The following is a 12,370-nucleotide window of genomic DNA, read 5'->3' as shown; positions in this document are numbered from 1 at the left end:
CTTCTGATCCTCCTGCTTCAGTTTCCTGGGTAACAGAGATTGCAGCTGTGTTGACGTTCCCAATTTATTGAGTTGATTTTTTAATATGATATGAGCAAGTCCAACTTCATTCTTTGGCAATCTGGAAATCTAGTTGTCTGGTGCTATTTAGTGAAAAGACAGTTCTTTCCCCATTGAGTGGACTTGATACCCTTACCTGAAAATCATTTGGCAGGCCACAGATGTGGTTGTTGTTTTTTTTATTGTTTGTGTCCACGAGCACATTCTGGATTGCTCTACCACTGAACCACAGAGCTAATCCTTTTTTTAAGTTTTTGTTTTGAGGCAGGGTCTCAATAAGTTGTCCAGGCTGTCCTTGAACTTTCTATTCTCTTGCCTCATCTGAGTTACTGGAATTACAGGCATGTACTACCACACCCAGCTGTGTGGGTTTTGTCTGAACTCACAGTTCTGTTTAATTGGTCTATATATCTATCCTTATGTCATTACCACACTTTTGGTTACTGTGGCTTTATATAGATTATTCCACCCCCAAAAATGTGGAATCCAAAACTTTTTGAGCTCTGATGTCATACCACCATTAGAAAATTTTATACCTGACCTTGTGTGACAAGTCAAAGTACAAGTAGAAATATGGTGTGGTGGTTTTACCAAAAACTGGGTCCTTGTCCCTGGTGCCAATCTAATAATGAGGACATGGTTTTGAGAAAAAGGGAAAAAAAGTTTATTGCTTTGCTAGCAAAGGAAAAACACAGGGGACTCCTGTCCTAGAGGCTGTGATTCTGCCCATCAGCAGGAACAGGGGCTTTTAAAGAGGTAAGTAAAAGGCTACATGCCACATGTTCTCTGTCTGGAGTTGGAATTCACTTGAAATTTGGGAGATAATAATTTCTGAAATCTTCTGATTTTTGGGGGTACCATCCCCCAAAGTCTGGATTATTTTGTTCCTATGATGGTTATATACTTAGGAACAGATAAATCTGCCTAGAATGAGGAAGAAAGGTAATCCTTTCCCCCGAGATTATGGAGAATCAGGGAGAGAGGAAGAGAAAGACACATGTCCATTTTAAAAATAAGTTTAAAACATAAAGTGGACCACTGTTTAAGTGGCACATGCTTGTAGTCACAGCAGTTTTGGGAGGCTGAGTCAGGAGGACTAGATGTTCAAGGCCAACCTAGGCAATTGACACCTTGTTCCAAAATACAAATAAAATGGATTGGGGATGTAGTTCATGAGTAGAGCACCCCTGTGTTTAGTCACCATGACCACACACACCCACAAAACATATACACATACACACACAAGATGTAGAGGAACTAAAAATATTGTATAAAAGTACCTTCAGGGGGCTGGGGTTGTGGCTCAGTGGTAGAGTGCTTGTTTAGCATGTGTGAGGCACTGGGTTCAATTCTCAGCACCACATATAAATAAATGAATAAAATAAAGGTCCATCAACATCTAAAAATTTTTTTTTTTTAAGAAAATGTTCTCCCATTCTGAAGGATCTTTTCAGTTTCTTTCAGGCTATCCGTACAAGGTGTGTTATGTGAAACATAAGTGAATTTTGTGTTTGTACTTGGGTACCGAAGATATCTCATTGCATATATGCAAATACAGTATGTGTTTATTTGTAAATTTTGTGTGTATTCCAAAATCCAGAATACTTCTGGTACCAAGCATTTTGGATAAGGGATACTCAACCTGTAATAACTTATGAAATTAGAAAATGTGAGTCCTATTTTAAGAGTCTGTTGTTTAATTTCCACATATTTATTAATTTTCCAATTCTTCCGGTATTACTTTCGAGCTTCATTCCATGCAGTCAGTATGATTATAATCTTCGATCTTTTTTTTTTTTTTTTTTTTTTTTTGGTGTTAGGAATTGAATCCAGGGGCACTTTACCCTTAAGTAATAGCCTGCCCCCCCCCCTTTTTTTTTTCCTTTTTTGGAGAAAAGGTCTTGCTAAGTTGCTAAAGCTGGCCTCAAACCTGCAGTATTCATGCCTCAGCCTCCCAAGTCTCAGGGATCATAGGCATGCACCACCATGCCTGGCAGAGTCATCTTTTTAAATGTATTGAGACTTTTTTGTGTGGGGCTTAATGTGCTCTGTCATGAAGAATGTTCCATATACACTTGAGGAGAATATGTACTCTTTTATTTTTGGGTGGAATGTTTTTTTATATATCTGTTAGGTCAAGTTTGTTTATAATGTTCAAGTCCTCTCTTTCCTTATTGATCTTCTATTTAGGTGTTCTGTTCGTTATTGGAAGTAGTATATTGAAGTCTTTGTGTTTTTTTGAACCAAGAATTGAACCCAGTGGTTCTATACCACTGATCTGCGTCTTCAGCCCTTTTTACTTTTTGAGACAGGGTCCAATTAAGTTGACAAGGCTGTGTTCTCCTGAGCTTGCAATCCTCCGACCTCAGCCTCCCGAGTAGCTAGAATTATAGGAGTTCACCACTGTGCCTGGCCAGAGCCTGGCACGTGGTAAGTGAGCACTCTTCTACTGAACCACAACCCCAGTCCATTTACAGAGTTTTTGACTGATAAAAGTTTTTTCTTTCATCATTTTGTTATCTCATTGCCTTCTGATATGGTTTCCGAAGATCGATTAGCTATTGAGGAGATCCTTTGTATGTGGTGAGTCACTTTTTTCTTAATTTGTAGATTCTCTCTTTGTCTTTTAACAGTTTGAGCACATGTCTCATTCTAGATCTCTTTTAGTTTATTCTCTTTAAGGCTCATTGAACTTCTTCATGTATAGATTCATGTCTTTCATTAAATTTGAGAAGTTTATAACCATTATTTCCTTAAATGTTATTTCTGCCCCCTTTTGTTTTCTTTTTGGTAATTCCACAGTGTATAATATTAGTCCTTATAAGTGGTGTTCCATGGGTCCATTAGATTGTTTATTTTCTTCATTCTTTTGTTTTTGTGCTCCTCAGATTAGGTAATTTCAATTGTTCTGTCTTCAAGTCTACTACCACTTTTCTCCTTTTTCAAATCTGCTATTGAACCCTTGTAGTAAATTTTTCATTTCAATAATTGTAATTTTCAGATTTAGAACATGTTTGGCTACATTTTATAATTTCTTTCTACTTATTGACATTCTCATTTTGATCATATATTGTTTTCCTGTTGTTCTTCAGTTTTTTGTCTTTTTTCTTAAGCTTTTTGAGCATATTTAAGATAGCTGTTTTAAAGTCTTTGTCTAGTAAGTTCAGTATTTGGGTTTCCTCAAGAATGGTTTCTAGTGCTGGGGTTGTGGCTCAGTGGTAGAGCACTTGCCTAGCATGTGTGAGGCCCTGGGTTAAATCCTTAGTACCACATAAAAATAAAGGCATTGTGTCCATCTACAACTAAAAAAATTATACGTGTAAAAAATGGTTTCTATCATTTTATTTCTGGATTAGGCTATTACCTATCTCTTTGTATGCCTTGTAATTTTTAAATGGATATTTGAACATTATAATGTGGTAACTCTGGAAATTATTTTGGTTTTCTATTTGTCCCATCTGTTTTTGGCTCTAACCCACCCTTCCCCTTACCTGCTTTCTTTTGGAATTATTTTTTAACTTTTTAGTTGTCAATGGACCTCTATTTTATTTATTTATATGCAGTGCTGAGACTCAAACCCAGTGCCCCACACAAGCCATGCAAGTGCTCCACCACTGAGCCACAATCCTAGCCCTCTTGGAGATTTTAAAAGTAATTTCACAAGCTGGGTGCTCTGGCACATGCACATTTCTATAATCCCTGCAGCTCAGGAAGTAGAGGCAGGAGGATCAGCCTCAGCAATTTAGTGAGGTCCTATGCAACTCAGCGAGACCCTGTTTCTAAATAAAATATAAAAATGGGGTTTGAGGTGGGGTTCAGTGGTTAAGAACCCTGGGTTTAATCCCTGATACCCCACCCCCCCAAAAAAAAGTAATTTCACTTTAGCTTCATTATTGGTTAATTTGTTTTAAAGAATTATTGCCCCAGTGATGGTGATTGAATTGAGGGACACTTACACTGAGCTACATCTTAAGGCCTTTTTAGTGGTGGTGGTGGGGTGTGCTGGGGATCAAACCCAGGGCCTTGTGCATGTGAGGCAAGCACTCTATCAATTGAGCTACATCCCCAGCCCCATCTTAAGCCCTTTTTATTTTTTGAGACAGGGTCTTGCCAGATTGCTGAAGCTGGCCTTGAACTTGTATTCTCATGAGTACCTGGGATTACAGGCATATACCATCGAACCTGGCGTAAAGACAATTTTTAGGTGTGTGTGTGGGGTTATAAATTTACTTAAAGTATTTATCATTTCTAGTGTTCTTCATTTTGTGGAAATGTGAGTTTCCATCAAGTGTCATTTTCCTTCTGCATGAAGAACTTTAAAATTTTTTTTGATGCAGGTCTACCAGAAACAGTTTTTCAGCTTTTATTTCTATGGACAAATCTTTTTTTTCCTCCCTCCCTCCCTCCCTCCCTCNATCTTTATATATATATATATATTAATATATATATATATAGTTGTAGTTGGACACAATCCCTTTGTTTTATTTATTTATTTTTATGTTGTACTGAGGATTGAACCCAAGGCCTCGCACATTCTAGGTGATTGCCCTACCGCTAAGCCACAACCCCAGCGTCCTTCCACCAGCTTTTTTTTTTTTTTTTGATACCAGGGATTGAACTCAGGGGCACTTAACCACTGAGCCACATCCCCAGCCCTGTATTGTATTTCATTAGAGACAGGGTCTTGCTTAGCGCCTCCCTGAACTGCTGAGGCTGGCTTTGGACTCGCGATCTTCCTGCCTTGCCTGCCGAGCCATTGGGATTACAGGCTGTGCCACCACACTTGGCCAATCATTTTTTTTAAATATTTTTATTGTTATATCAGTCAGTTTTCTATTATGGTGAAATACCTGAGGCTATGTAATTTTATAAATAAGTTTTTTATTTAGTTCATAGTTCTGAAAATTCAAGAGTATATTACTGACATCAGCTCTGTTCTAGTGAATACCTTATGGGATGGCATTACAATAATGTTATGAGAGAGACATATGACCAAGCTTAGACTGTCATAACAACCTACTAACAGTTCACTCATGAAAAATAATTTATGGGTCCCCAGAGAACTACCTTAGTTCCTTTTAAAACCAATGCCCCCTGTGATCTATGACCTCTTTTTAGATCCCACCTTCCTAAACTTCTCACCACCTGTCACACTGATGACCAGACTTCCAACACATGAAACATTAAGGGAGAATACACATCCAAACCTTGGCAATTGGATATAGAGTTCTAGTTTGAAAGATTTTCTTCTTTTAATATACTTATGGTATAGTTTCTGACAAAAAGTCAGGCCTTTTTTTTTTTTTAAGACAGGTCTTGCTAAATTGTTGAGATTGGCCTTGAACTTTCAATTCTCCTGCCTCAGCCTCCCAGGGATGCACCACTGTGCCTAACCAAGTCATCCATTCTTATCTTTGATCTTTATGTAAATGGTCCTTGACTGTTTTTCTTTTCGTTATTGCTGGTTTTCAGGTGTTTTGTTTGGTTTTGCTTTGTTTAGTTGTCAATGGACTTTTATTTATTTATATATGGTGCTGAGAATCAAACCCAGTGCTTCATGCATTCTGGGCAAGCACTCTACCACAGCCCCTTCAGGGTTTTGACCATAATTTGCCTTGTTGTCGTCTCTGTTTTTATCATACCTTTTAGGCAGTATACCATCAAGTTTGAAATTTTTTTAATCTTCATTCATAATCCTTCCCCCTCATTTTCTCCTGTGAAACCAGTTACAAATATATTAGAACATATGATACTTTCACACAGGCCCCTGAAGTATCATTTATAGGTCTGCCTGTGTTAACTGATTTTATCCTCTTTATGAGTCAAAATTTTCCTAGTTCTTGGCATGTCTAGTAATTTGGGGGGTGCCAGGAATTGAATTCAGGGGTACTCAACCACTAAGCCACATCCCCAACTCTATTTTGTATTTTATTTAGTGACAGGGTCTCACTGAGTTGCTTAGCACCTCGCTTTTGCTCAGGCTGGCTTTGAACTTGCGATCCTCCTGATAAAAGTTTTGATTGATAAAAGTTTTTTATCAGTCAAAGGGCAAAGGAAAATCACAAGTTTGAGTCTCATCTCAGCATCTCTTTTTTAAAAAATAAATATCTTTATTTTATTTTATTTATTTATTTTTATGTGGTGCTGAGGTTCGAGCCCATCGCCCCACACATGCTAGGTGAGTGCTCTACTGCTGAGCCACAACCCCAGCCCTTGTCTCAGCATCTTAGTGAGGCCCTAAGCACCTTAGCAAGACCCTGTGTCAAAAAATAAAAAGGGCTGGAGATAGGACTTAGTGGTAAGACACCTAGGTTAAATCCCCAGTACTACTACTGCTACTACTACTATTACCAATAATAATAAAACAGTTCCAAGTGTGTATACCCCTAATGAAATAGTGTTAAAATATTTAAAGAAAAATGAAATTACAGGTAAAATAGATACATTCAGTATTGAAAAAAATCAGTAAAGCAATAGAAGAGTTGAACAATGTAAATGGTTAACACTGGCAGACACCTGTATTCCCAGCTACATGGGAAGCTGGGACAGGAGGATCGCAAGTTTGAGGCCAACTTAGCAAGACCCTTTCTCATAATGAAAAATAAGAAGTGCTGGTAATATGGCTCAGTGGTACAGTGTCCCTAGATTCAATCCCCAGTACTGTGACCCCCCAAAAGAAGAAGAGTTGAACGATGTGATGAACCACTTAATTCATTAGACACATGACATATAGAATGCCATACACAATAATGGAAAAGTACACATTCTCCTTAAACGCACATTAAACACGGAGATTGTTTTCTTTTTTTTTGCCTAAGACTTACTTGGACTATAGGGGCTGGGGTTGTGGCTCAGTGGTACCACACTTGACTGGCATGTGTGAGGCACTGGGTTCAATTATCAGCACCACATATAAATAAATAAAATAAAGGTCTATCAATGACTAAAAAAATACTTTAAAAAAAAGGACTTGGACTATAGTGTCATTTATTAGAAATAATAAAGTTCCCAAGCATTACTGATTTTTTTTTTAAGAGAGAGAGAGAGAGAGAGAAAATTTTTTTAATATTTATTTTTTAGTTTTCGGCGGACACAACATCTTTATTTGTATGTGGTGCTGAGGATGGAACCCGGGCCGCACGCATGCCAGGCAAGCGCGCTGCCGCTTGAGCCACATCCCCAGCCCAACATTACTGATTTTTAAATAAAATCCATGGATATTAGCTATTCATAACTGCATTATAATGATTTTAATTTGGAGAAAATTTACAAGTCTTAGGTATTAAATTGTATCATAAGGTCATTACATTAATGACATAATTTAAGTACACATTAATTACATAATTAAGTATACAGTTTAGAATAACAGGATAAGTACAAAGAAGATAGAAATCTTACAGTAGGGCTGGGGTTGTGGCTCAGTGGTAGAGCACTTTGCCTAGCATGTGTGAGGCACTAGGTTCAATTCTCAGCACTACATAAATAAATAAAATAAAGGTATTATGTCCATCTACAATTTAAAAATATTTTTTAAGAAATTATACAAAGAAGGTTGGGAATGCAGCTCAGTGCTAATTGTCCCTGGATTGAATCCCAGCACTCCCCCAAAGGAAAAAAAAATAAGTATGGAAAGGTTTGTTTAACAATACACATACAGAAAAAGCACACAAAAATTTTAACTACATTAAAGTTAAGAACTTATGGGTGTGGTGGCTCATGCCTGTAATCCCAGTGGCTCAGGAGGCTGAGGCAGGAGGATCATGAGTTCATAGCCAGCCTTAGCAACTTAGTGAGGCTCTAAGTAACTCAGTGAGACCCTGTCTCTAAATAAAATATTTTAAAACATGGTTTGTTTGCACAAAAGGAGAAATATGGCTAGTAAATCATATGAAATCTAACCTCATTAGTAATGTGGAATAATGCAAGTACTTATACCTCAGTGGAATATTGTATCACACCTAGTGTACTGAAAAGTGATGATTCTAAGTGTTGTTCAAGATAATATATCAGGAGCTGAGGTTGTGGCTCAGTGGTAGAGCACTTGCCTAGCATGTGTGAGGCACTGGGTTTGATTCTTAGCACCATATATAAATAAATAAAATCCATTGTCAACTAAAAAAATATTTTTAAAAGAACAAAACTATATATTAAAAAAAAGATTATATATCAGTGGGAACCTTTTGTGTATTGCTTAGCTAGTTAAATTAGCAACATACTGGAAGACAACTTTGACATTACAACTCATTCCTTAGAGCATCAATTCTCAAAACATGGTCTGCAGACCCCAGTGTATCCTTGTGACCACCACTTCAGAGGGTTTTTGAAGTAAAGACTAAAATGTTGTTTGCCATTTTCACTGTATTGATATCTGTACTTATGCTTTAGCTCAAATCAAGGCAGTGGTATCAAAGAATACTAGTAATCTTTGTATTCTTTACCATCAACTGTATTTTTTTAAAAATAATATCCTTGGTGAGGCCAGGCTCAGTGGCCCATAGCTGTAATCCCAGTGACTTGGGAGACTAAGACAGGAGGATCCCAAGTTTGAAGCTAGTTTCAGCAACTTAGTGAGACCCTTCTCAAAATACAAAAAGGCTCAGAGTGTAGCTCAGTGATATAATTCCCAGTGCCACCATAAATAAATAAATAAAAGTATATCCTTAGTGATTGATCTGGGCATGTATCTCAGTGGTAGAGTGGTTGCTTAGTATGTGCAAGCTTCTGGGTTCGGATGTCCCTAGCACTATAAATCAAAAGAAGACTATCCCCAATGAAGCCATACAAATTCAACCCTTGAAAAATATCTGGGGAAAAATCACCTGTGAGCTCAAATTGTTAACTATAAACTAGACTTGATGGGGGGAGGGAGGGTACTGGTGATTGAACCCAGGGAAGCTTAACCACTGAAACACATTTCTAGCCCCCTTTTTTAGCTGTATATTTTATTAGAGACAGGGTCTCGATGAGTTGCTTAGGACCTTGACAAATTGCTGAGGTTGGCTTTGAACTCCCAATCCTCCTGCCTCAGCCTCCGGAGCCAATGGGATTATAGGCATGCATCACTGAACCTAGCTAAACTAGCCTATTTTTTTTTAAGTATTTATTTTTAGTTGTTGATGAACCTTTATTTTATTCACTTATTTATATGCAGTGCTGAGAATCAAATCCAGTGCCCCACACATGCCAGGCAAGCACTTTTACCAATGAGCCACAACTCCAGTCTGACCTTTTTTTAAAAAAATAAAATAATAATTATTTTTAATTTTTTAAATTATTATTTTTGTTGTTGTTATTGTTTATTTATTTTTAAGTGGTGCTGAGGATCGAACCCAGTGCCTCACATTGCAAGGCCACATGTGCTCTGCCACATGTGCTCTGCCACTGAGCCACCTCCCCAGCCTCTTCCCCCCTTTTTTTAATGAATCTTTTTTTTTTTTTAATATTTACTTTTTAGTTGTAGTTGGATGCCATACTTTTATTTTACTTATTTTTATGTGATGCTGAGGATTGAACCCTGGACCTTGCACTTGCTAGATGAATGCTCGGCTGAGCCACAACCCCAGCCCTCTGACATTTTTTTTTTTTTTACACTATTTTTACTTGGAAGAATGAATATCAGACAAACTATGGTTATTCAGGCTTGGATATTAGGGATTTTCATAAAATGAGTCAGTATTTGCCAATAATCCAATTTTAGCTTTTAAGCAGAATTTCAGCTGAGTGTGCGGGTGTGGTAGTGCACACCTATAATTAATCCAGCAACTCAGGAAGATCAGTGTGTGTGTGGGGGTGGGGGTTCTGGGGATTGAACCCAAGGCCTTGTGCATGAGAGGCAGGCACTCTATCAACTTAGCTATATCCTGAGCCCTGGCCTCAGCAATTTTGTGACACCCTGTCTAAAAAATATAAAAAGGGCAGGGGATGTAGGTAGCTCAGTGGTAGAATGACACTGAATTCAATCTTCAGTACTATCCTTACCCCCAAAATTTAGAATTTCAGAAAATGTATCTATCACTGATTCCTCAGTAGCTTCCCCATAGATTCGTGGGTTTGTTTTTTTGTTGTTGTTGTTGTTTTGGTACTGGGGATTGAACTCATTAGAGACGGGGTCTCACTGAGTTGCTTAGTGCCTTGCAATTGCAGAGGTTGGCTTTGAACTTGCGATTCTCCTGTCTCGGTCTCTCAAGCCACTGGGATTACAGGCATGTGCCACTGCGCCCAGCATTCCCCATAGATTTGTAACAGGAAAGAGCTAGAGGGAAAAGACCCACAGAAAAATAGATAAAGTGTGATATAGTTAAACTGTGAAATAATAAAATAGGAAAAAATAATGAAATATAGCTACATGCAGAAACATGAGTGAATCTTAGAAACCCAGAAAATGGGGGTGAAATCACTTTCAGAAGACAAAACAGATTGTTTAGGGACATATATATGTGTGATTAATAGCAAAGACAAAAGTAAAAATGATAAAAATTCATGATAACGGGGCTTTGTTGTTGTTGTTGTTGGAGATGAGGGATTCTAGAATAGGGGAAGAGCCCAGGACGACTAATTTTAAGCATATTGATAATGTTCTTAGGTTGGGTGATAGGTTTGCAGATATGTATTGTATTATTTTGCTTGGTAATATCTGAGTTTATTGGGCAAATCATATGGCTCTTTTCTTTTTTGTGGAATGGCTTGATCATAACTTGTGATCATTTGCCCTGGCATTGTTCTGAGAAGTACTCACAGTCAACTTTTTTTTTTTTTTTTTCAGTGCCAGGGATTGAACCATGAGCCTTGTCCATGCTAGGCAAGTGCTACCACTGAGCAATATCCCCAGCCCATTTCACATGCATTAAACTATTTAATCCTTATACAGGTTGAGCATTGAAAATTTGAAATCCCAAGCACTTTTGATCTTAAGTATTTAGGGTAAGGAGTACTCAGCCTGTAATAACTCAGTAAAATAGGAACGATCATGATCCTGTTTTTTGTTTGTTTGTTTATACCAGGGATTGAACCCAATGACACTTAACCAACTGAATTACATCCATAACTCTTTTTATTTCTTATTTTGAGACAGGGTCTCACTAAGTTGCTTAAGCCCTCACTAAGTTGTTGAGGCTGGCTTCAGACTTGCTATCTTTCTGCCTCAGCCTCCTAAGCTGCTGGGATTTCAGCTGTGTACCACTGTACCCAGTTGCGACCCTGTTTTAAAGAGAAGATCCTGGGCTGGGGATAGAGCTCAGTTGGTAGAGTGCTTGCCTTGTCTGCACAAGGCCCTGGGTTTGATTCCCTGGCCATCCCCCCCCCCCAAAAAAAAAAAGAAGAAGAAGAAGAAGATCCTGAAGGAAAAAGATTAAAGGAAATTGTTCAGGTTGCTCGACTAACAAGTTGAAGAACCAGGATTTGAACCCAGACAATCTGGTCCCTGGGCCCATACCTTTTTAACTACTATATGTATACCAATTGCTGTGATACCACCTATGTAACAAGCTTATTATGATTAAAGGAGACTGTTGAGTATGTGTTCACCTGCCATGTTTGTAGGCATGGCACAGGAGATTTTAGGTACAGTTATTGGATTATTGGACCTCCCTGAGAAGCATTGGTCCTACTGGAATAGGGGAGGATAGAGCATGGTTAGGAACAAGAGCACAGTGAAAAAGAAATGCTGTCTACTTGAGAGTCTTTGACACTGTGTTTATATTTTCCTTTCTAGAGACCATGGCGAGCCCAGGAAAAGACAATTATCGAATGAAGAGCTATAAGAACAATGCCTTGAACCCCGAGGAAATGAGGCGAAGAAGAGAAGAAGAGGGCATTCAGCTCCGGAAGCAGAAGCGCGAGCAGCAAGTGGGTTAACCAGAATATTCTCAAACATTTTATCAGGGAAACAGTTTAATCGCTATGGTTAGCCTTTACCTTGACACTCAACTTTCCCTTAGGAATGTTTAGCTTAGCCACTTAGTGGGCCAGTCATTCCTAGCCCTTTTAATTTCTTTCTTTTTTTTTTTTTAAGACATGTCACTAAGTTAGTTGCTTAAGCTGGCCTTATAGCCTTAAACTTGTGGTGTTCTTCCTCAGCATTCAGTCAGTGGGATGACAGGTGTGCAAAACAGTATCCACCTTCCAGTCTGCTTTTGTGAAGAAGTGTTGGAAGCTTTAAGAAAGGGAGAACCAATCCCTAATTTGTGTCTTTTAGCCTTCAAGTTATACCTCCATGTGCCCCTTGTCTTTGTCACACTGCTGTCAGTGTAGGGTCAGTGTCCTTGAAGGCCCAGCTCCCAGACTCGTCCTTTAAGAGGCTTATCAGCCATTC

At 38.4% G+C, this 12,370-nt stretch overlaps 1 protein-coding gene across 1 annotated transcript in view; it reads left to right on the top strand.

Annotated features, from left to right (window-relative positions):
• Nucleotides 1-12,370, top strand: part of Kpna6 (karyopherin subunit alpha 6) — a 59,138-nt gene that overhangs the window by 27,907 nt on the left and 18,861 nt on the right. The window contains exon 2 of the mRNA XM_015485343.2: nt 11,771-11,904. Coding sequence (XP_015340829.1) covers nt 11,771-11,904 — 134 coding nt within the window. The remainder of the gene's footprint in view (nt 1-11,770; nt 11,905-12,370) is intronic.

Source organism: Marmota marmota, unplaced genomic scaffold (assembly GCF_001458135.2).
Source record: "Marmota marmota marmota unplaced genomic scaffold, marMar, whole genome shotgun sequence".
In the NCBI taxonomy this organism is placed as follows: domain Eukaryota; kingdom Metazoa; phylum Chordata; class Mammalia; order Rodentia; family Sciuridae; genus Marmota; species Marmota marmota.
The sequence above is the reverse complement of the archived record's forward strand: the minus strand, read 5'-3'. Positions and strand labels throughout refer to the sequence as shown.